This window comes from Sarcophilus harrisii, chromosome 5 (genome assembly GCF_902635505.1).
Source record: "Sarcophilus harrisii chromosome 5, mSarHar1.11, whole genome shotgun sequence".
Taxonomy (NCBI): Eukaryota; Metazoa; Chordata; class Mammalia; order Dasyuromorphia; family Dasyuridae; genus Sarcophilus; species Sarcophilus harrisii.
This window is the reverse complement of record NC_045430.1, coordinates 204,891,666-204,917,455: the sequence shown is the minus strand read 5'-3', so window position 1 is coordinate 204,917,455 and position 25,790 is coordinate 204,891,666. Positions and strand designations below refer to the sequence as shown.

At 35.9% G+C, this 25,790-nt stretch overlaps 1 protein-coding gene across 5 annotated transcripts in view; it reads right to left on the bottom strand.

Moving 5' to 3' along the window:
• Positions 1 to 25,790, bottom strand: part of DPP6 (dipeptidyl peptidase like 6) — a 1,318,691-nt gene that overhangs the window by 224,184 nt on the left and 1,068,717 nt on the right. For all 5 annotated transcript variants that reach the window (XM_031941254.1, XM_031941257.1, XM_031941253.1 and 2 more), the window contains exon 8: positions 5,286 to 5,406. In XM_031941254.1, the coding sequence (XP_031797114.1) occupies positions 5,286 to 5,406 (121 nt within the window). The remainder of the gene's footprint in view (positions 1 to 5,285; positions 5,407 to 25,790) is intronic.

The following is a 25,790-nucleotide window of genomic DNA, read 5'->3' as shown; positions in this document are numbered from 1 at the left end:
AGATTTTAATTTCAATAAGCCTAGGGGGCACAGTATTTATGGATTATGTTGCTATAGTTTCTTGATGACACTTTCTCAGACAAATGGATTGGTAGAGGAGGGAAGGCTACTTTGGTCATTTGATCTTTGTTAGACTTTTTCTTATGAAGTCAGGTCAAAACCCTCATGTATACATCAAGGCCTTGTTCTTTAGATTCTGAATACAATTCTTTCATTCACTGAGCCCATTCACATGGGCTGATCATTTGAAAACTGATTTGAGTGATGTACATAGCCCAATAAAAAAGTAAGAAACATAAGAATAATTTAAAAATAAACAACAATCTTTCAAATTTTGATTTTTGAAAGTTTGTAGTACTTATATTTCTGAATTTACTAAAAGTTAAAACTATACTATGTATGTCAGACACTGTTGATCCTAACAGTTCTCTGAAGTAGGTGCTATCATTTTCCTCATTTTACAGTTGAGGAAGGTTAAGTGATTTGCCCAGGGTTGATTACATAGCCAGGAAGGGAAGCTATATTTAAACTCAGGTGGCTCTCTAACTCATCAAAAACTTCTGTAAGTCTTCTTCTCTATGCAGTTCTACCCTCAATATCGCTGAAGTGTAGAGTATGTAACTTTTTTTGAGCTGCAGCTATTTTTCTTGTAGTTAAAAAAGGTCTTGTTTATAGAATGAACTTAGTGGTCCAGAGGGCCCATGAGGTAGCTCAAATCTCTTCAAATGACACACTCAGATATCTATTGACTCCTCTGGCTTCTGCTTGGGCTAAATCTGGCCCTGTTTTAAAACTTTTGTTTTCCAAAAAAATCAATACTCTAGCAGTATAGTTTCTAATACATCCGCGAAGCCCACATATGTCTGTAATAGCTTTGAGGATCTTTGCTTTCTTATCTTACTTCTACAATAATTTAAAGGGCCCAGAATTGAAAAGGTTAAGTCTCTGAAGAAAATGTTTGCAAAACTTATCCTCTATTATAAAAACCAACAGCACAGCAGGACTCCCTGAGGCTTCCATGATAAAGTAATTTATGTATTAATCTATACATTTCCAGGGAAAACACTAAGTAGATTAAGCAGCTATATCAGCTCCAATTGATTTAAATTGGGGGGGGAGGGTTGACTATCAAGTCAACAGTTCTGTGTAAACACCTCAAAGAAAAGTTTCCTTTCAATAGATCAAACAAAGTAGTCTTAACTTGAATGACAATGAAATTTTACATTTTATGTGAAAGAGTCTCAAAAATCCATTTTAAATCTCCTCCTTATGGATTTTTCCTTGAAGCAAAAGTAGATTAATCCTAGAAAGAATTTGAAGCTACTGCAACTAAATCCTTAGAGTGCCCTTTAGACTGGTAATCTAGAAACTGGCTAATTTTAAATACCAAACACCTATCTATATTCCCTCTTATCATCCTAGTAGAAATATTATCACATATAAGGATCAGATCTGAGATCCTGGCACATAACGCTCTTTCCTGACAAATTGATTAAAAACAGATCTTGTGTTCAAGAAAATATTATGGAAAATAATAGGGAAAAAGATTGAGAAAGGTATATTTAAATAACTAAGGTACAAGTACAGCATATAATTTGGAGCTACTCTTTCAAATCTCCATGTGTACTAAGAGCCTGGGCCTTCAGAGATGTGCCACTAAGGGTCTAAATGTAATCTTGAGGAATTGGGAATGATTTTTCTAGTATAATTGTTCACCACTGCTTGCTTCTTCCATGGTCATCAGTTGCTGTCAATTAGTAAGCAAGATATATTTAGTTTTTATAAAGGGTATCTATTAAGATGATATAGTTGGTACAAAATATTCCTTAGAAGGCCATTTTATATTTTCCCACAACTGAGGAGACTTTTATAGTGGAGAGGAAAGTGAACTCAAATTTAGAGGACACATATGACAAAGTAATAACTCATAGCTTTTCTTTGCCAGAAGTCCCTTTATCCCACTTATGGAGGCACTTAAATTTTTTTTCCTAGGTAGAGTGGAGCTACCACCTTCTTTTTTTTTTTTAAACTTTTTATTTTCAAAAGATATGCATAGATAATTCTCAACATTCATCTTTGCAAAACCTTGTGTTCCAAATTTCTTTTCTCCCTTCCTTCCCCTCAATCCCTCCCTAGACACCACGTAATCCGATATATATTAAACATGTACAATTCTTCTATACATATTTCCACAATTGTCATGTTGCACAAGAAAAATCAGATCAAAAGGGGGAAAATGATAAAGAAAACAAAAAGCAAGCAAACAATAACAAAAAAATGAAAATACTATGTTATGATCCACCCTCAATCTCCACAGTCCTCTCTGGGTGTAGATGGTTCTCTCCATCATAAAACAATTGGAATTGGCCTGAATCACCTCACTGTTAAAAAGAGCCACATCCATCAGAATTGATCATAACATAATCTTGCTGTTGCTGTATACAATGTTCTTTTGTTCTACTCATTTTACATAGATCATATAAGTCTCTCCAGACCTTTCTGAAATCATCCTGCTGATCATTTCTTATAGAACAATAACATTCCATAACATTCATAAGCAAGCTTATTCAGCTATTTTCAAACTGATGGGCATCCATAGAGTGGATTCCAACTCTTTTGGATTTTTTCTGGAAACTTGAATCTCCCTTCCTTTACCCTGACTAGTTTATCTTTGTCTTTAAATGAAGATACTGCTCCCAGCCAATAATGTTCTGAAGATGCTGCAAGAATCATAAGCAAAGTCCAGATTCTCTGAACTTTCAAGTTCATGAGGTTTTTCTCTGACTATGGTCTGAGTTAGGAGGTAGGGACAAGAGCTAAGCATCTTCCTTTACTTCATAGGCAAGTGATTTCTTCTGAGGAACTTAGCTGGAGATTTTTGTTCTATACTACCAGATGCCTGAATCACCTGTTTTAAATTGTCTTGCTAGTTTTATAAAAAGTCCCACATGAATGACCAAACCATATTCTAGTCTATCTGAACAGACTTCCAGTGAAATTTTCAACTAGGTATTGTTCACTTTTAGTTTGCACCTTAGATTTTCTGATTCTGTTGAGATATTGATGCCAAAACAGATTCTAGTTAGTTACTTTAAGTAGGATGGGGTGAATTGATTGATTTACTCAACCAAGCCCACCTTTGAACAAAAGAGAATAAAATAAATGTCAAAGAGAAACCTGGGGAAAATACCATGAGAAATGTGAATAGAAAGGTATTACTTTTTCTCCTTACTTATCACAGGAGGCATAGTGCAATGTTCCTAGCTCTGTAGTCAGGTGACCTGAGTATTCGAATCCAATCTCCTATTTTACCTAATTTTTCTAGATTGCAACTCCTTTATCTAAGCTAGGCTATTTATTGGAAAGTCAAATACTGAAGCTGAACCTTAAATATTTTGGTCACATAATGAGAAGATGGGACACATTGGAAAAGACTCATGTTGGGAAATATTGAAGGCAAAAGACAAAGCAGATGGCAAGGGGTGAGATGCATAGATAAGCCATGGATACAATGAACATGAACTTGGACAGACTTCAAGAGATGGTGGAGCAACATAGGATCATGAATAATTGGACTGAATGATTGAACAACAACAACAGCAACAAAAAGAACTTGATGACTTTTAATTTCCTTTTCAGTTCTAAGTCTATGATTTTATCAGTGTCAATGACCCATTAAAGCAACTTCAGCAAAGCAAAGCAGCATTATTGATATTGATGCCTTGGAAGGAAGAGTAACACATTTAGATGGATAAGTTCTGGCATATTTGTTAGAAAATCACTTTATTTTATTCCTAGTCAGTTACCCAGCATTTATTAAGCACTTACTAAATGTTAGGCACTGTGATAATTCTGGAGATATGAAGAAAGGCATAAACAGTCTCTGTCCTAGAGGAGGTTACATATTAATGGAAGAGATAATATGTAAATATAACTAGGCACCTATAAAACACATGTATGAGTAGTGGACTAGGAGGGAAAAAAAACCCTTGAAGAGGGTGAGACTTCAGTTGAATGATCAAGGGAATCTGGAAGAAAAGATAAAGGTGCAGAGTATTTCCGGCATGGAGCATGGCCTATGTAAAGATATAAAAGTGGAAGATGGACAGTCACATTTAGAGCAGGACAGTGTCACTATATCATAATGTGTTTAGAGCAGAAGGTTGCAAGCCCAGAAAGGGGCCAGGTTATGAAGAGTCACATGAAATCACTTCTCCTCAAAACCTTTTAGTAGTTAAAATGCTGAAAGTCATTGGATATAGAGTTTGGCATGAATAGTTCATGGAACTTTGTTCTCCATCACTTTAAGTGATTTATCAGTTTTGTATTACAGCTCTTTATCAATCATCATTGCCTCTGTCTTATTTTCTTCCTGCATTAGAAGCTTTATGAAGTTAAGAATCATGTCTTGTATCAACTTGGTCTCTCTCCTAATGCCCAGGATGGCATCTGCTCAAATGACAACTTAGTAAATATGTGTTGAATGAATGGAACTAATACTTAATAAAATAACAATAATAAGCCCATTGCTTTAACACCATCCTCAGCATCTTCTTACCTTTCCCTGGGAACTTTAGTGTCAAGATGAATATTTTTGTCAGTAGGCATAGAGTTCAAGGAGAGCTAAAGCTATTTATATTATTGGGAATAAGCATACTTGACCTATATACCATGGACTTTGGATTTTTTGATGATATTCTCAAACAAACATTTTCCAACATCCAATGAGGCACAATGATTGATTATATGTACTTTAAAAGGAAAGTATAACTAACAGTTAGTTATTCCATAGTACTGTACACATGTCTGCCTATCACAGATGGAAATAAAATATATTCATTAGCAGAAAATGTCCAGTAAGACGCCATCAATTAAAAGAGGAAATTACTTAGGTGTTTTCTTCACTGTAATTTTTATTTTCTTCCCTTGATTATCTCGTCGTACTCTGGGCAAATCAAACTCTTTTCCAGTTGAAGCTATGTCTACATTTGCAATAATGAGCACTGCCAGGCATCAAGGTCTAATAAAACAAGTCTATTCATTAAAATATTTCCAAGAAAAAAAAGCATTGGAAAACATGGCTGATCAAATTTGACACTCCTCTCCTGCTGGGGCATATCAGGCAACAGTCCCTATTACAACATATAAGTGACAGCTGAAAATTCCTAAAATTCTTGTATTCCTCTTTCAGTTGAACAAAGCCTTGAGAATCTGCAGTTTCAACTATGTTCAAATTCAAATTACAGAAAAGTCCCATTTGTTATCTCTGAGCTGGGATTTCTTACCTTCATATAGCCAGTCACTGAGACCATTGTAAATGACACCTTCTTTCCCTGTAGAAACCACCCGGATTGCTTGTTTCCCCACGTGTGCACAGTAGTAGATGTTATTTTCAAAGATAAATATCTAATTTGGAAAGAAAAAAAAAAGAATGCAATTAACCAGGGAGGCCCTCACAAAATTGTGGACTACTTTTTTGTAGCAATCTGAAATAGTGCTATTTGGTCTCATGCTAAGTAATAGAATGGTTTTAGTATAATATCTTGAAGGGCTACTTGCAATTTTTTTTTCTCTAATGATAATTGCAATCTAACTCCATATGGTGATTAAGTAATTCATTTTGGCCACAAACACTAAATGAAACAACTGCAATAGCCTATTTGGTCTAGGAATTTTGGTTACCCTCTCAAATCAGTTCACTCTTATTTATATACATGTTGACATATAATCTCTTTCCTATTAGTCTTTGAGTTTGTTGAGAAGCAGCGAGTGGATAGACCATCTGGACTGGAGTCAGGGAAACTCATGTTCCCGAGTTCAAATCTAGCCTCAGACACTTACTAATGCTCCTGGACAAATCACTTAATCCTGATTGTCTCAGTTTCTTTATCTGTAAAATGAACCGGAGACACACTCCTCCAGTATCTTTGCCAAGAAAACCCCAAATGGGATCACAAAGAGTCAGACAGAACTGAAAAAAATATCTGAACAAAGCTCTTTAAAAGCAAGACCCACATCATTCATCAGCTTTGTATACTCAACACCAAGTACAGAGTCTCACACAAAGTGGCAATTTTAAATTTTGCTGAAATAAATTTCATTGATATTAAAAGCAGTAGACTCAAAGTCAGGAAGCTTGGATTATTGTCCCAATCATATCATCAGCTAGGTAGGTGATAGAAATCATTTCATGATCTGAGTCTTTAGTTTCCTCATACTTGAAATGAAGGGGTTGGACTAAGTGATTTATGGATTTGAATTTAGGAATTCCTGACTCCAATCCAAACATGCTACGTATTGAGCTAGATAGCAAGTGAATTGGTGGCTTATTTGGACACATAACTTCAGGTACTCAGGCTTGAGCTTCCATATTTGAAAACATTACATCAGGGATATTACTACAGTACCTCCTTGCTAGTAGCCCAAAGACATAAGGACCCAGAAGAGTAACAAAATGAGCCATCTGTACATTCAAAGACCCATATTGTCAGTGACCTTTCCCAACATATAGAGGGTATTTTACACAGTACAAACATTGGGGCAAATGTTAAATATCTTTTTTTGAAAATATAAGAAAGCAATTTCCCCATATCATGCTCATGATAAGGGGGGACCTTGAAATAATATAGAATATTGGCTTTCTGCTTAAGTTTCTCAGGCTCTCAAGAGTATGCACTTCAACCAGAAATGACTTGGCAAGCTTCCAAAAGCAAGTATACATCCTAATTTAATTCCTGTAGCTGTTTGGGTGAGTTTGCCTAAGGGTAGGATGCATGATTGAAATTTTAACTTGTTTCACACTTTCTAAGCTTTTTAAGCTAAAAGAGTTATAACCAATTAATAGAGTCTAAGATTTAAAATCTTCTGTTCAATATTAAATTCACTCTTTTAACCTGGTTTTATTTTTTAATAGACTAAGGGGAAAATGAAGCAAAAAGCAAACTTCTGCAAAAAAAAAAAAAAAAAAAAAAAAAAAAAAAAAAGGATGTGGGTTTTGATGATTTTGGGGGATTTTGTCTTCTTTTGTTTGAGGGGGGGTATTGGGCACATTTTAGATTTCATCTATGCCTATATGTGTCCAAACATCTAGATGATGGGAAACTCTGACTGAAATTATGACAGTTCACTCAGATTTTAGGCAATAATTTAGCCACAACCTTTTCACTTGCTGAATTAAGAGAGTCTGTCAGACAGGAGAATAGCCTTTATTTTACTGGGATGGAAAGCCAGACTATCATTTTCCTGCATAGGGAAGGAACAAATACAATAGCAAGAGCTCATTAGGTGCTTACTACATGCCAGAGAAAAGCAGACAGCATTGTCTGACCTTACAGCCAAAAAGACTGGATTCAGTTGCTATTTTTGAGGTAAAGAAAAAATTCTGACCTGCATATATAACAACAACAACAATAATAGCTAACATTTATATAGTGCTTGCTATATGCCAGGCATTGTACTAAATGCTTTACAATTATTATCTCCCTGATCCTTACAACAGCTCTGAGAAGTGGGTGTTTATTAACATCCTCATTACTCTTTATTCACTAATCCCCCTAGCTTTCTCTCATATTAAAAAACAGAGGGGGCAATATCTTGGCAATGAAAAAGAATGAGAATCATGGCTATAGAAATTCAGTGCAATGGCCATACATTCTAAACACAGCCCTCAAGGTCCCCAATTCTTGGCTATAGGAGAAGAGAGGCTTCCATTAGCCTTCCCCTAAAATTTATAACCTAATTTAAAAGTTTCTTTACCTTTTGGCTTCTAGCTCTTTCTTCCACTTTCAAACCTTTCAGGCCTTCTCCCTGCTAAGCTATAACTAGTGTAAGTGTTTGGAACACAAATGACCCCAAATCTCCCTTTTCTCCAATGGGGTTTATAGAAACTAGTACATTTGCTAGTGACTTGGAGATGTGGCTTCAAGGGTTAGTTCCTTCTTGACTTTACCTGACAAGGGGCTATCTCACCACCTCTGATTCCTTTCCCCTTCAGAACATCCTGATTCTATTGTTAAACTAATTTTCTATGCTCTTACTTTCTCAAATACTCAATGATTTTCCACTATCTACAGAAGAAAGTTTAAACTCCTCAGTCTGAATTCAAGACCCTTTACAATCTGGCCCCAATCCACTTGGGTCATATTATTTCTTAACTCTTAGCCAAACTGATCTAGTCATTGTTCCCTGCCACACATTAAAGACTTTGCTGGTATTCCCTCTGCCTTCATCTCTGCCTTTAAAAATCTATTTGTCCTCCAACAACAAAATCAAATGTTATGTTCTTTGCTTCAAGGAAGCATTTATGATGTGTTAAATGCTGGGACTACAAATATAAAGGAGCAAAGAGAAGGGAAAAAAACATTTATGTAGTGACTTCAATATACGAGGCACTGTGTTATGTGATTTTTACATTTGATATTCACAACCTACCTACCAAATAGGCAGATCCTATTATTATTTCTTCTGCTATCTTATTGTTTACCACTGAAGAAAATGAAGCAGACTGAAGTTAAGTCACTTGTTTAGTATCACACAGCTAATATCTTCTTCAATTTGAACTCAGATCTCCCTGAGTGCAGGAATAATTCTTTATTCACTGGCCCCCAGCTAGCTGCCTTTGCAAATGTAAGCAAAAATATATTCCCTGCACTCAAGGAGTTTACCTTCTTTTGAGGGTGGGGGAAAAACATATATAAAAGAAAACTAAAAAGAAAAGAAAGGGAGAGGAATGGAGATGATGAAGTTCAGAGAGTCAGAAGTAGAGGAGGGGGAAAAAAATGTAGGATGGCTGGTCTGGATCTGTCCTCAAATTAGTGGTTTGAGGAAGACCTTAATAAGAAGAGGTAGAGGGAGGGAGGAATGTTCTAGGGCGAGAAGGCAGCTGAAATGGATATATCCTTTGTTTGAAGTCTCAGCTGTTAGCCTCTCTATTGTTCATCTGGCATTGATTATGTACTTTTATTTCATTGTTATGTGTGTGTTGGTGCTGGCTCCTCAAGGAGATTATTATAGCTCTTGGAGGTGAAAAAAATACATCTTCTACTTGGAGTAATAATTTGGCTAGATGGAGTGGGCTTTGCCCTGGGGCACCAAAAATTAAAAAAATTAACACAGCTCTCTTTCAGCTTTAATGTTACTATAGTAACTAATTCTGCTTCCTTCCCATCCCCTGCTCAAGTGATTTTGTCTTAATTTCTATCTACATTATTTTCAAACTGTGAATTATGAAGTTGATTCGAGGGCATGCATTTCATGCTCTTTGCCCTAGGTACCAAAATTGGTAATTCAAATTTTGCTTAAACTTTGGATAAGCAGTAAAACCTAGAAGAATGTCCCACGCATAGCAAAGGCTCAATAAATACTAGTTAAATGGATGAAAAGGAATCAATAAGCACCTTATGAACTCAGTATGCTACAGTAGAAGCAGCATTGGGGAAAAGAAGGGAAGGGAATGAAGAGAAGGCGGAGGAAGGAACAAACCTTTATTAAGTGACTACTATAAACCAGGCACTGTGCTAAGTGATTTACAAATATTATTATATTTCATCCTAATGAAAATCTGGGAAGTAAATATTATTATTCCCATTTTACAATTGAGAAAAGTGAGGCAGACAGTGATTAAGTGACTTGCCTAGGGTAATAAATGTAATAAATGTCATTAGTCATATTTGAAGTCGGGTCTTCCTGACTTCATATCTAATACTCTATTCCCTGTGCTATTCTTCAAAAGACTTGGTTTGATTATGGCTCTTTCACTTTATGCCTTTGTATCAATGGACAAAGCCCACAGTTAACCTCTCTATTCCTTAATGCTTCCTTTGTAAAATGGGTATAATGATATTTGAAGCGTCAGCTTCACAAGGTTATTTTGAGAACATTAAAGTTCTATCTAGGTCTTTGTATGTGACCTTTGGCATCTCTCATATAGAGTCTGTTACCATATTCTCTCAATGTTGCTTCCTAAATATATCTTAATACATCCCCCCTCTTTGTTTTCACTGCTACCATAATATTATGGCTCCTATTATCTCTCACATGAACGATGACAATGTTCTCCTTACAGGTTTGTCTTCAATCTCTATCCTCTGTACCAGAGGTTCTTAATCTGGTGTCTTAATCTGGTTCTTAATCTTTTAATATCTATATGTTTGGTAAATTTTTAAATATTGTGAGATTCATTTGTAATTCTATTTATTTTATTTTGTGGTTTTAAAAATATTATTCTTAGAGGCTATTCATAGGCTTTGCCAGACTGCCAAACATGTCTGTGACACACAACAAGGTTAAGAATTCCAATTTTATATTACCTCAATATGTGAAAGATCTCTGACTTTTGTTAACATGGAGGAATCCAACTATGGGATTTAACTTCATCAACACTAAGGGTAACCCAAGACTAAGACAAATCCTAGAGATACCTGAAGTATGCAGAAATTAAGGGACTTGCCCAGATTCATGTAACTAGGGGCAGAGTTGAGATTTGAACCTAATTCTCCCCTACTCCATACGCAACATTTTCTATCACATCATTTTATTTTCTCTAATCTATTACCACATTAATCTTCTTTCTTCATAAATCTGGGCATGTACTTTGTAAATTTAAAAATCTTAAATGGTTCATTGCATCTTTCAAAACCTGTTGAACTGGCATTCATAGACTACTATAATCTGATTCTATTGTGACTTTTAAGCCTTTTTTTCATAAATTTTCCTTTACATACTTTCAACTCCAGTTAAAGTGGAAAGTTCTCTCTTCCTTTAACACAACACCATTACTGTCATTGCCATCATCATTTTATTTTTGTTCCCTCTCCTTTTCCTCTTCCTCCTTCTTCATCATCTTCTTTTTCCTCTTCTTCTTTTACTCCTACTACTACCACTACTAGTACTATCACTACTATTGCTACTTGTTATCCCTACTACTACTTAAGTTTTACACAGCTTTACTATGTTCTAATTACTTTATAATTACTATTTCCTTTGATCCTTACAATTCTGGGAAGTAGGTGCTTATCTTAAATAATTCCCATATTATAGATAAGGAAACTGAAGCAAACAAATTAAGTGACTTGCCCAGGGTCACAGTCGGTAAGTATCTGAATTTGAACTCAAGTCTTCCTGACTCTAAACACAGTACACTATCTATTACACTACCTTGTTGTCAGTTCCCTTTGCTCATATCATTCTTTGTAGCTGACTTGCTCTCTGGGGATATTAAAATCTTAACCAGTTTTAAAAATCAATTTTAACTGTCACCTTTTCTATAAGTGTTTTTGTGATTCTAACCATTAATGATGACTTCATCCAAACCAAACATCATGTAGTACTTTGTAAAGAATTCCTCTGCTGAAGCTTAGTATTATTTTGGATTTTAATTATCTGAACAAGTATTCCCTTGCTTGTTGCTGTCCATGAAGGGAGAGACTGCTTCTTGTCAAAACTCTGTTTTTCTCCTGAAGTCTATGAGTACTTTGCATGTAACAAACAAGAGCTTGATAATGTTTTATAGTGTTCAAATGAAGACAAGTGCAAACTACTGCAATGATTATTTTAGCCCCCAACAGTAACAATAGCTATAGATTTCCTCCTAGAAGGTGACTTTTAATGAACAATGGCAGAGGCTGTCTTTATATTTTGGGCACTGAGTAGTGAAGATACATCTAGTCTATGAAAGAGGATCAGTCAATTAACACACTGGGACTGAATTATCTATAAAGAGACTAACACATGGGACTACCTAAGGAAGAATAGGTATGGAAGCATGGCAGCATATTTGTGAATATTAAAAAATATATATATATATAGCAGATCAATCAGAAAGGCAACAAGCCTAGTTTTTAAAAAAAAATATTGATAGTATAACAGCATTTGGAATGGGCATTAACAAATTTGTATTTTAGTTCTGGCTTTCCCGCTAACTGATAAGCGAATGTGAATTGAAGAGGATTTCCATGGCCATCTATTGTGATCCATTTATTACAACAAATTCTTTTTACAACATTCTCAACTGAGTAATACAGACTTTTCCTCTTCAGGCAGCTTACTCAACTTTTGCAAAGCACTAATTGTCAGTCTTTGCTTACTTGAAACTTAAAATTGGTCCTTCACAACTTCTTCTCACTGCCAGGAGTTCTGCCCCATCAGGTTAAACTTATAGAAGGCTAATCCTCTTTCAAATACTTAAAGACAGCTACTACTTCCCTTCCTAAATCTTATTTTCTCCAAGTTAAACACCCTTAATTCCTTCAACCCCTCACTGATCTGGATACTCTCTAGGTCATTTAATATCCTTCCTAAAATATATTATCCAGAATTAAACACAAAATTCCCAATGTGATCTTATTACATATGGATTATTGGATTCTTATTCCTGGAATTTATGCCTCTCTTACTGAACAAAAGATTTTATTCAATTTTTTGGTTATAATAACAAAAGGTTGACTCACAGTGACCTCAGTAAATGTATTTTACTGTTCAAGGTTTCCAGTTTCATGATTAATAAAAATGAATGGACTGAGTCATATGTTTCCAAGACTTCTACAGACTCTCACAATCTAGAAGTCTAGGATTTTTCAGTCAGATTACTATCTCTCTACATTTGCTACGGTGAAGAGAACTCCTAACTGTGTATTACACAATAGTTGTTTTTATAAAGTCCAATGTAACCCTGCAGCTGCAGAAGGATGCTACAGCTGTGATCTCTTCAGATGGATCAGGAGCTGAGGCTATTTATATTTAGTTTGTGGAAAGGCTATTGAAATAGCAAAGCCTTTAATCCTGACTTCCACTCCCAGCATGCAGTACTCTATATACACCAACAAACAGAGTAAATTGGAGTCACAAAAAAACTTTGTTCTTCACCACCTGTCTCTGGTTACTTTAGTCTCCCTCCTGAAAATGCTTTTTACTTTTTCTTAAATTTCTATTTGGAGACCCAGATGAATCAGACAAATAAGACTATATTTTATAGAACATATAAGACTATATTTTATAGAGCACAGAGATGGAGCCAAGAATAGATGTCCAAATCTTGTCTCTGACATGTAGTGGTTGTGAGACTCTGGGCAAGTCACTCCTAAATATATTAGGCAACTCCTAGAGGTCTTTTTCAACTCCCCTTAAGTCCAGCACTTTCTCTCTTTTAAATATTTCCTATTTATCCCAAATGTAGTTTGCCAATATAGTGGTCTATTTGTGTGTAATCTCCTCCATTAAATGTAAGCTTCCTGAAGGCAGAAATTTTCTTTTGCTTCTTTTTGTATTCCCAATGCCTGGCGCACAGAAGGCACCTAATAAATATTTATTGATGGATAATATAAATAGAAATTGAAGAAAAGATGTTGATTTGCATTGGGAGTTCTCTTACAAGGTATTAACTAGACCAATGAAATCAAAGGACCAGTTTCTATGTAACACTGTACAAAGTGTTACAGGAAATAAAAAACAAAACAAACAAAGGCATAGAAATGGATCTTTTCAATTTCAATTAATCTTAAACTAAAAGGGCAAGAATAGGTTTTGAATTTGTAATGTTGTTACTGACTCTTTTCTGGATCAAAACTTGTGGCATTGGTGGTAAAGACCCTACTTCCAGAGATTAAGGTCAGAACTTGATCTGTTATTTAGAGACTTACAAGATTGTATGATGGCAATGAAAGATTAAGTGATTTGCCCAAGGTCTATGACCAAATATGTCAGATGCAAGATTTGAACACCAGGCTTCCTCACTCCAAAAGTGGAATTTTATAGAGTGTGTCAATGTGCACAATGCCTATGTATGCTCTAGTGTGTGTGGGAGAGAGAGGGGGAAAAGGGAAGAGAGGGGGGGGGAAGGAGGGGGAAAAGGAGGAGAGAAGGAGGGAGGGAGGAAGAAAGAAGGAGGAAGGGAGGAAGAGAGAGGGAGGGAGGGGGAGAGAAAAAGGGAGACAGGGAGAGAGAGGGAGGGAAGGAGTGAAAGGAAGGGGGGGAGGGAGGGAGAGACAGAGAGAGAAAGGCAGAGATACAGAGAGACCAAGACAAAGAGGGGAAAGAGAGACAAAGAGACAGAAAGAATGAGACAGAGAAAGAGATAAAGAGTGAGATAGAGTGAGAAATGTACCCCCGCCACACACACACACACACACAGAGACAGAGAGAGAAGGGAGAGAGACAAAGAGATAGGGAGATTGAAAAAGAGACAGTGTGACAGAGACAGACAGAAAAAATACAGACACAAAAACAGAGACAGAAAAACAGAGAAGTGTGATGGAGGGGATGGAGAACTAATCTTAGAAACAGAATGATTGTTTCCATTTCACTTTTGATTCCTACTTTTGATTTTTGGCAAGTTGCCCAAAGCAACTCTTCAAGACTAAGTTGAACTAGAAAACATTATGAAATGCAAAATGGATAATTTTGATTATAGCAAATTTAAATCTTTTTGTACAAACAAAATCAATGCAGACAAGATGAGAAGGGAAGCAGAAAACTGGGGGAAAGTTTTATATCCAAGGTTTATGATAAAGGCCTTATTTCTAAAATAAATAAATGACTCAAATTTATAAGAGTACAAGCCATTCTTCAATTGATAAATGGTCAAAAGATATGAACAATTTACAAATGAAGAAATTAAAGCCATTTCTAGTCATGTGAAAAAATGTTCTAAATCATTATTTATTAGAGAAATGCAAATTTAGGACAACTCTGAGGCACCACTACATACCTCTCAGATTGGGGCTAAGATGACAGAAAAATATGATAATAAATGTTGGAGAAGATATGGGAAAACTGGGATACTAAAATATTGTTGCTAGAGTTGTGAAATGATCCAACCATTCTAGAGAGCAATATGGAACTATGCCCAAAGGGCTATCAAATTCATACCCTTTGATCCAGCAGGATCTCTACTGGGCCCTGTATCCCAAAGAGATCATAAAAAAGGGGAAAGGACCAATATGTGCAAAAATATTTGTAGTAGCCCTTTTTGTAATGACAAGGAACTGGAAACTGAGTGGATGTCCATTATCAGTTGGAGAGTGGATGAATAAGTTATGGTATATGAATGTTATGGAATATTATTATTCTATAAGAAATAATCATTAGGATGATTTTAGAGAGGCCTAGAGAGACTTAAATGAACTGATGCTAAGTGAAGTAAATAGAACCAAGAAAACATTATACACAGCAACAAGAAAAGTATATGATGATCAGTTCTGATGGATGTGGCTCTTTTCAACACTGGGAGGATTCAATACACTTCCAATGGTCTTGTGATGGAGAGAACCATTTTCTCCTAGAGAGAGGACTATAGGGACTGAGTGTGGATCACAAGATAGTATTTTCACTTTTTTGTTGTTGTTTGCTTGCTTTTTGTTTTCTTTCTCATTTTTTCTTCTTTTTGATCTGATTTTTCTTTTGCAGTATGACAAATGTGGAAATATGTATAGAAGAATTGCACATGTTTAATATATATTGGATTACTTGCTGTCCAGGGGAAGGGGTTGGGGGAATGGAGGGAAAATTTTTGGAATAGAAGGTTTTGCAAGGGTGAATGTTGAAATCTATCTTTGCATATTTTTAAAAAAATAAATAAAATTATTATTAAAAAATGAGGATAATCTCAGAAAAACTTGGAAAGACTTGGATGAACTGATGCAAATGAGACGTATTGTGTACAAAGTAACAACAATATTGTAAGATGATCAGTTTTGAAGGACTTATCTATTCTTGACAAGAAAATCATTCAAGAAAAAAAAAAAAGACTGCAAGTTGCAAATTATGGCCTGATTTATATCGTAAGAGGGAGTTTTGTCCTCTGGAGTTCCCTGTGTCAGGGAAATCAAAAGTTCAGCCCCAATATGCATACACACACAGGCGGATTTTTATGTGTCCTTCATCCACTTGGGTCAAAATGATTTTTCTCAAGTATGGATCCAACTGTGTCATCCCTACCATCTCTATGCCCAATAAACTTTTGGATTCCCTATTGTCTCCAAGATAAAATATGAAATTTTTTCTGGTATTTTAAAATCCTTTAAAATATACCTTTTACTTTCTTTCTGGTCTTCTTTCACTTAACTTTCCTTCACATATCGCAGCACTATTTTTGCTCATTCTCAAGCATAACACTTCATCTCCCAAATCCATGGCTTTCCATTGGCATTCCCTATGTCTGAAATGTTCTCTTTCCTTACCTCTACCATGTGGCTTCACTGGCCTCTGGGGCACCCTTGATGTTAGTACCTTCCCTCTGAAAGGACTTTCCATTTATTGACACTAGATATATCTTATATGGACGTATATGTATGTAGTCTTTTTCACTGAAAAACTCAGTTCAAATTCAGTTCAAAATTCAGGGACTATTTCCTCCCTTTCTTTGTATCCCCAATACTTGGCACAGTGTTTGGCACAAAACAAGCACTTAATAAATGCTTACTGACTAATTGATTACATATTGGTATATACACATTTATGTATCCATGGTTGTTCACTATTTTCAAACTAGTCAAACTGTAACTGGCACAGAGTAGTTGCCATATGAATGATTATTCCCACCCCACTCTTACATCCTTCCACAATTTGATATTTTTCAGAGGTTAATAACTTATTGTGAATTACCTAGGCACCTACTTTTCCACTGCCCTCTCATTTTGCCTACTTGGCTGTTAAATATTTCTTTAAATAAATCAATGAATCAACCAACCAACCAATAAGCATTTATTAAGGCCCTATGTGCCAGATGCTGTCTTAGGCACCGGGGAAATAAACACAAAGAATGAAACAATCCTTGCTCTAAAGGAGCTTCCAGTCTAATGGGAAATGAAAGAGAATCCAAAATAGCCAGTTCTGAAAGTCACTATTATATTTGGGGAAAGTTCAGTGAATGAGGCATTTGTAGCCAATGGCCAAAATGAGCTTTTAAAATTACTTGGGGAGTTGAAGTATCCTTGCCCTCATTGCTCCTGTTGCTACAAATTATACAGAGTTGGCTATATTTTTATATCTGGGAAATAACCGAGCTTGAATAGGAACATTCAAATCAAATTTCTGGCGAAAGAAAGTCTCAGAACTCAAAACAATTAACCGAGGACCATTTCTGTCTTTCCAGGTTTCCTGGAAGCAATTCAGATACAAAATGTGTATTGTGTAACCTGAAATTGTTCTGTGTGAATATTTCATGATATTATACAACGTGACAAACTTCAAAATGGTCTAGTTAGGGTGGAGAAAACTCTTTTAAAAAAGGAAACAAAGAAACATCAATGGAGGACTGCATATTTTTAAAGAAAGTTTTTGTGAATGTGATTCTTATATGATTTTTTCTGTAGGTCAGTGACTTTCAATTTTTTAGAAGGATTTCCCCTCCCTATTGAGAGGGGGCTGAGGTTGGAAATAAGAAAATCTGGACTCTAGTTCTGGTTCAATCACAAAACAGTAAGGTTATGTAGGGTTAATTACTTGATCACTTGTAGCCTCAGTTTTCCTAGTTTGGAAAATGGACAAAATCATACTTCATATCTAATTCCATTCTTGTGACTTGACAAAGTTATCTTTTCTGCCTCATATGATTTTCCTTTTCAGCTTTCTCTCTTAAATTCCTCAGATCCTTTCAAGTGTCAGCCAAAGTGTCAAGAAGCCTTTTGACATTTCCCCAGTGGTTAATGTTCCTGACTTAGAAATTGTAGCTATTTTGAACTGACTTATGTGTACAAATGTTGTCTCTCAGTAGAATATAAGATATTTGAGAGAAAGGGGTTACTTAATTTCAGTCTTTGTAACCAAATGTAATACCATTCTTGGCAAGAAGTAAGGACTTAATAAATGTCTGTTGAATTCAATTGAATCTGTGTTACAGGACTATTTAAATGTGTTTTATAAAGCATAAAGGGCTCCACTGGTGGATCACAATACTATCAATCTATCTAATCACTTGCTGCATATTGAGGTTACCAATATCAGTCCTGCCTTGTATTCCTTACTTCTTACTAGTCTCCTTCCATGCCCTTCACTTCAAAAATCAGTGTACATATTACATTAAATTTCCTCACGGGCAAATTAATACAGGCTTTAATACCAAAGGGCATGGGCTGAAGCCACCTAAGCTGAAGCCTCACAGAGAATTTAAAATTACTCTCCTTACTAGAGAGCACTTGTACAATTCATCCCTTGAAAATGTCAGCCAGAATAGAGATGAAACATCATGGGCAAAACAATAAATGCTTCCCCAGTGGCACAGCTTTTAAATGTTAAAGGAAAAGCTTCACTTTCAAAGTCACTCACCCAAAGAGATCTCTTCAGATTTGCCTGACCCTTTGGGAACTCTCATGCTAACTGGGATTACTCTGGGGTGATGAGACATGACACCTTTTCAAAGAAGTATTTTCTCCAAACATAAGCAACTTTCTGAAATTCTATTAGCATGCTATAAGAATTCAAGATGACACCATTTCATCTAACATGTCTAAGAATTTCTGATTACCCAATCAACTCTATAGATAATAAAAGCACCTATCTCATAGGGCTGTTTTGAGGATTAGGTGAGATGATAAATTATATACCTATCTGGATGAGGCAAGCAAAGCTATACTTTTTGTATATACACATCTCTTTGTTCTTCAATTTTCCAAGCTAGTAGAGATCAAAAGAGTGGCCTTATGTCTATCATCTAAGGTCTCCAAGGAAATAAAAAAAATAACTCTGACAATTCTCCCTTGAATTGGTGAACTAAAGTCCTGAATTTATAGAAGTCTGGGGTAAGGAGACATAGTTAAAAGAGCACTGCATTTGGAGTCAGAGGCATTGGCTTCAACTTTCAATCTGCAGTTACTTGCAATTTCAGTTATCCCAATTGTAAAATGATGTTGTTAGACCAGAGGACTTTAATACCTCTCAGATCTAAATCTTATGATTGGACCAATGGGAAGGTTCCTGTTTTGAGCTCAAAGGATAAGTTTATTGAACAGGAGTTTCTCTATTTACCCCAAAATAAAGGTCAGTCTTGAGCAAAAAGATGGGGTAAGTAGGGTTGCTTCTGAAACCCTCCCATTCCCCCTTTCTGCTTCCCTCTTTCCCAACCTAATACCTGTGGCTTAGAAAAGTTAGTTGTCCCAATAATCTGTACCTAGATCAATGAGAATCTCTGTCTAGGTGAGGCAGATGTTGTGACAGTTTCCCAGCCTGAGTTCCACCAGAGCTGAGGGAGAATCTCACCCATCATTAAGTCTGTAAAGATAAGTGGTCAAGAAGTGAGTAGCTAGATTGAAAGCAAAAGAAATTTATGACTGCATTAAGGAAGATCAATTGGGTTAGGAGTAGCTTTAGCTTCTTAAGATACACATGAGGTTTTTTTTTTTTTAATAGCTCTTAAGATCTTATTAGAGTATATAGCCAAGCAGAGATAGATGAGAGAAGTGTCCAAGAATTAGGGTCACAGTTATAGCCCGTGGGAAATCTCTAAGATGGTAGAGATCACCTTTAAAATAGAATCCCTCATCTTCATTCTGTTGTTGAAAGAAAGATTTCCAAAATGCTTATCTATTCCATTGTTCCCAAAGGTCATTTTATAGGAGAGAATATGTTTCCCCAAAATTCATAACACTTATGTTCCACACAAGCAAAAATTTCCATTTTGTGCATACAAATGTATTTGCTCCTCAGGTATCAAATGAGTGACCTCAATAGACATAGTACCAGCCCTGGCATAGTTGACAAGTACTCCCATAGCTGAAGGAATCACAGATATTTAGCATGGAGAAAGGAAAATTCAGAGAGGACATGATATCTGAAGGACTGTCATGTGGAACAGGGATGACATGTACTTCATGTCCCAAATATTGATTTTAATTATCATGAAGCCTGGAGATTATAATTCATTTTCCTCCCTGAAATATGATTCAAGCTATGGCATGGTTCTCCAAGAAAAGAGAAAGATATGGAGCAATAGGGAGGGACAAGGAATGGCTTGAGGTTAAATCTTTAAGTGCAGCTAAGTCAAAGCTAATAAGAGAAGGAACTAAAGGAAGAATACCAGGTATGTCAAGGAAAGAACTGAAAGAGAAGATTATTTGGAACACAAAGGATCTAATGTCAGAGAAGATCCTGAAGTTCTAAACTTGTGGTTTTAGCTTAAAGGATTTGGTACCCATCTAAAAGAGTAAGTGAAAGCAGTAATTTCTTCATCAAGGGACTTTCTACCAGCAGGAAGATTTATTCCAGACATAGTAATCAAGAAGAGAAAGTATTAGCTGAGGATGAGAAAAAAGTGAACTTTGACATCTTTAATGGTGGATAAGGAAAATATAAGGCTTTAATTAAGTCCAGAGGGAGATAATCTGGGAAGCTAGAAAGAAGATGGCAAATCCAAACAACACTGTCAGCCAAATCCCCAGGCTAAAGACCTAAAGTTAAACTAATATCAAGAATAAGATGTGGCAGAATAATGCTAGTTAAGAAGGAAGAGGGGGGTTAAGAAAAAAAGTAAGACCCAGTTCCCAAATAGCTGTCTAATAGGACCCAATTTATCTCCTATAAATTGTAACTTGTGTACTTTAACTTTATCAATTATTGTATCTCCTCCCTCTTTCCTGTATGGTTACCCTATCTCCACTTTGAGGTAAATTCCCTATAAAGCATCTGGGGAGGGTGACTGGTTTCTTTTGAGAAGTGAAGGAAAGGAAGAAAAAAAAGATGAAAGATTAAGTGAGGTTCAAGGAGGGTTTTAATAAATCCACAGGTAAGGGAGTCTTAGTCTTCTTGGGTTAAAAGGTGTTGAGATTGTCAGGAAAAACCCTCTTAGTTCTGAGGTTGATGTCAAAAAGATCAATAAAGTCCTTCTTTGGGGATTGCAAATGCAAGTCTCATTGTACTGTCTGAGGCAGAGTGGGAAATTATGGCTGGCCCAGCCCTGTCCAGCTTTAAGTCTCTGCAATATTCCCACATGTTAACCAGCTCATTTTATTTTGGCTTTTTTTTTTTTTCATTACAGATCTCAGGCTGTGCCATCTGTTTGTCTTCCTGGTTTCAGCTATGGCCCAAATCCCTTCTTCAGTCCTGTGGTGGTCAGTTGCTCACCTCCTTGATTTGTCATTTGGTGTTCTGTTTTAGAGACATCCTTTTGATTTTGCTCCCTTGGTTTTCTGACCTTCTTTGTTCACTGACAATATAGCTGTCAATCCCTCATATGGTTTGTTTCTCTCATAATGACCAGAGTTTTTTGTCTTTCAACTCCCTGAGCCTTTGCAACCTTAAATGGATACCCAACCTCTCTTTCTACTGAGAGCCTGTCAGAGTTCAGAAATGGGACAGTATCCTGTATGGGACAGAAATGGGACAGTATAAGTTTCTGTATTGGGTGGACCACAGGCCTAATGACATGTGGCCTTGCTACTGTTCTCATCTAGCTCAAGTAGAAGGGTAGAAGGGAAAAAAAGGAAGTTGCTTCTCCCTAACAAATGAGCTTCCAAAGGAGCAGATGTTCCATTGCATGGAAATGGGCAGTAGAGCAGATATTCAAATGAACTAATTCATAGTTTAAATGTTGTTCTACAGGCTTGCCTCTCTAATGCAACTCTAGAGGGCTTTGAAGAAATGCTGTAAAACAGATGTTCCTGAAATAAGAGCCAGAGAACAAGAGAGGTGGGAGGTAAAGCCAGGGCCCAGTTCCTCCTCTGTCTATCACTTTTAGTAGCTGTCTGGTTTTTTGAGTATCTTTACCTCACTATTAAAAATTCATTCATGCTTCAGGTAAAAGACAAGATGATTATGGGAAAGAATAGAGAGTAGGGAAAAAAAAAAAGGAAGGGGAGGAAAGGAGGCTGGTTAAGGGCTTTTGCTGAGCCAATCAGTATCTACTATGTGCTAGACATTGTGCTAAGGGCTGGGAATACCAACAAAGGTCAGAGTCTGGTCCTCTGTTTTGAAGATGAAGAAACTCAAATGCTATCATCTTACTCAGGTGATTAAGCTCTAAGAAGTCTACTTTTGAAGAATTAAGAACTGGATTTAAGCCAGAATGACAAAATTTAATGTGGCATATGAGAACTTTTTAGTGATTGGAAGTCTCCTGTTTTCTCTCTATTCAGAACTACCCTTCCTTAGTAGCATCAGCATATTGGGAAAGATGCTTAGAGAAAAACACAATCAATTTCCTACACTATAAAAATGGTAGAATCTGATGAAAACTAAGCTTTCTTCTAGCTCTAAATCTATGATCTCATGAGTTGGAGCATTTTATGAATCTAGAAAACTATCTCTGAATCATTATTGAGTAGGGGATAGACTTTAAATAGTGGTAGGATCAGGAGGTTCCAGAAATCTCACCCAGTAGTCTTTGACCATGGTTGATTCTTGCCAACCAATCAATAAGCTAATGAGGATATACTCCAGACATGATGGTAAGTACTGTGGACATGAAGACAGAAATAGAAGTTTATAGTCTACAAATATTCATATAGATGATTCTAAAATAAGGCAAAATGAAGTCAAAGAAGATTCTGGGGGACACTAACAGTTAGAGATTTCATGAAGAAGCTCCTTTAGGAGGGAGTACTTGAGCTAACCATGGAAAGAAACCATGTCAAAAATGAGTGAAGAGTAGATCCCAGGCTTGACAGTCTGTACAAAATTAGAAAACAGGATATTATATACCAGTATCAATAAATAGGCCAGGTGAACTGAGATAATAGAGTATGTGGAGGAATGAGTAACCTATCTATAAAAGTAGACAAGGGACAGATTTTAAAGTTCTTTAAATGGTAAACAGAAGAGTCTGCATGAGGATTAGAAGTTAAAGGGAAACCCTGGAGCTTACTGAGAATGACATGGTCAAATCTGTGCTTTACTGATATCATTTTGGAAGTTGTGGATGATGGATGAGAAGAATGACAGAGGAGGCAGCCCAAATACGAGGCTATGGCAATAGTCTAAGCAAAATGTGATGAAACCTTGAACCAGGATGGTAGCTATTTGGGTAGAATAAATTAAGCTAGATGATCTACAAAGAAGGTTTTCTTTACAACTTGAAATCCTATGATCAGCTTTTTACACAATGTATTAAATTTACATTACAATAAATAGATTCTGTTTGAAAATGGAAGTACCAATACCACTGCTAGGTTTATATTTCAAAGACATCCAAAAAATGGGGAAAAGCACCTAATTATATAAAAATATTTATAGTACCTCTTTTTATGATAGCTAAGAATTGGAAATTGAGGGGATGCTCATCAATTGGGGAATGGCTAAAAAGCTGTGCTATATGATTGTAATGGAAGACTAATTGTGATGTAAGAAATGTCAAGCAAGAAGATTTCAGAAAAACCTGGAAAGACTTACATGAACTGATGCATAGTGAAGTAAACAGAACCAGGATAATATTGAACAGAGTAACAGCAATATTTTTTGATGAAGAACCTGAATGAGTTAGCTATTCTCAGCAATATGATGTGATCCAAGACAATCCCAAAGTAGTATTGATGAAACATACTATCTGCCTCTGGAGAAAGAGCTGATATTGTCTGAAAATAGAATGAAACATGCTTTTTCCCCCACTTTCTTCCATTTTTCTCTTTTATTTGAGTCTTCATGTATAAAATGACTAACCTGATTGTTTTACATAATTGCAAAAAAACAAAAAGGGGGAAAGAGCATGGATGCACCTAGGATTAATTTGGAATCATCCATTTATTTCATCCATGGCTCAGCAATGGATATGGCAGATTCTCTCAAAGGATTTAATAAGCACTAACACCACTGTTTGAAAATCATCCATGAAACGTGGTCTGGGTGAACAGAGACATCTTTCTAAGCTCTGTGCTTAGCGGGGACTATGTGATAAAACTCTTTTAGTATGCATCCTACCTTCTGCTGTGCACTTGGTAATTACCACTTCTAGAAAATCAAAGCACTCTAAAATTACAGCAAAATGAAAATGTTAATTAATAAAGTTAAATTTCAAACCCCATCATAATATCAGGAGAAATTCAAGCTGCATAATCCCACTTTGTGTTATGAAAATGTGACTTTGAGCTGATTTAATGGCCTCAACATCAGTAAAGCCTAAATGAGACTCTTCCAACATTGCCACTTCAGGGCCTGATTTTCCCCTATTAGAGTTTAGCGCGTATGACAATTATCACAGGACAGTTACAACAATTCACATTATGTTTAGAGACTATTGCTTTATGAAAATTTCTTGAGAAGCCAAATTACCTTCCTTTTGCCCTTAAAGTTCCTCTTAAAAAGGTAGGATGAGAGCAAAGAACACATGAGAGCAGCTGGGGAAAAAACACCTGAGGAATGATAAGAATCTAACTAAAAAATCACGGGAAAAACTTGATAATTTTTGAACAAATTTATTTTCTGACACTTCACTTTTTTGATTAATGAAATGATCCCATCCTTGTTTATAATCTGGAAATGAATGTAAAAGAAAGAAGAAAATGTGAGGAGAAAACTGAATTATTTGAATCCTAATGGCAGTTATCCATAAATATCCATTGTGGTGTGATTGCTAGAGAAAGAAAATTTGAATTCTGCCTCCTATTCTGTGTATGGTTTTGAGTAAGTCACTTAATATGGCTGTGACTCAGTTTCCTTATTTGTGAAATGAGGGAGTGGGACTTGATGGCTTCTAAAATCTTTTCCATCTCTAAATCTTAAACTCATATATTACTATTTCTTGATAAATTTTCATATTTATTTCACTGTTGTATCTTTGCATAGCTCTAGAACCATTTCTGAAACACTCCTGACTGTTAGGGCTAGAAGAGACCTTAGAGACTGTCAAATTCATCCTTTTCATTGTACAGATGGGGAAACTAAGGCCCAGACAATGAAAAAAGACCATGGGTTCATAGTTACATGACTAGTAAATATCAGGACTGGAACTAGAAGAGGGAATGGAGCATTAATTTTTGACAGGAGAGAATACTAGAATAAAATACAGTTTTATTTAGATCTCTATAGAAATAGAAAATGATGGCACCTCTTACAATTTGCAATCAAAATTATAGCTGCCATTTCTTTAGCTCAAAGTAAAGATGTTGTAGAGTCCTTCAGACTACATGTGGGGAGAGAAGACAAAAGGCACTTTTACATTATGGGTTGATTGTATAAACATAAGGAGAATGTACTTACAGAAGCACTTCAATTCCTGGAATGTATCTTCTAAATTCATTCTCTTAAGGGAAAGCCAGTAAATTTATTTATTTATTTATTTGGGCTTGGAAAAGATGAGTTTTTTGAAAACTAAAACCAAGGAAGTACTAGATAATTTCTTTGCTTGTCTGCACTACCTACCCTTCTCTGACTCTATTCAGTATGACACAACTTAGAATCCTCAAGGAATACTGTTAATGCTTCATGCTAAGATACCTAAAACTTCAGTGTCCCATAGGGGCTGGGGTTATCTATCTTGAGTGAATGGGGAATTAAGATAAGTTATACTATGTGCTTCCCAGAATCCTTAGTATCTTTAGGAAATCAAATTAAAACGGCTATCCTTAAAATGAACAAATAAATCACAAAAGGAGGTGAGATCTAGTGGCTGAGGATTTAAAAAAAGTTGTCCAACTCACTAGATCTGCTTGCTGGGGAAGAAGCTGGCAATTTATAGGTGGACTTTACATATCTATATGGGAAAGCAAAAACAAAGATGAATTATTAGTGATAATTTAGCTCACATTTAAATAATATTTTATGAATCTCTATATGATTCTGCACAAGTCACTTAACCTGAGTTTCCTTAGCAGTAAAACAAGGATAATAATAGCTCCTATCTCCAAAGTTGTTGTGAGAATCAATTGAGATAATGT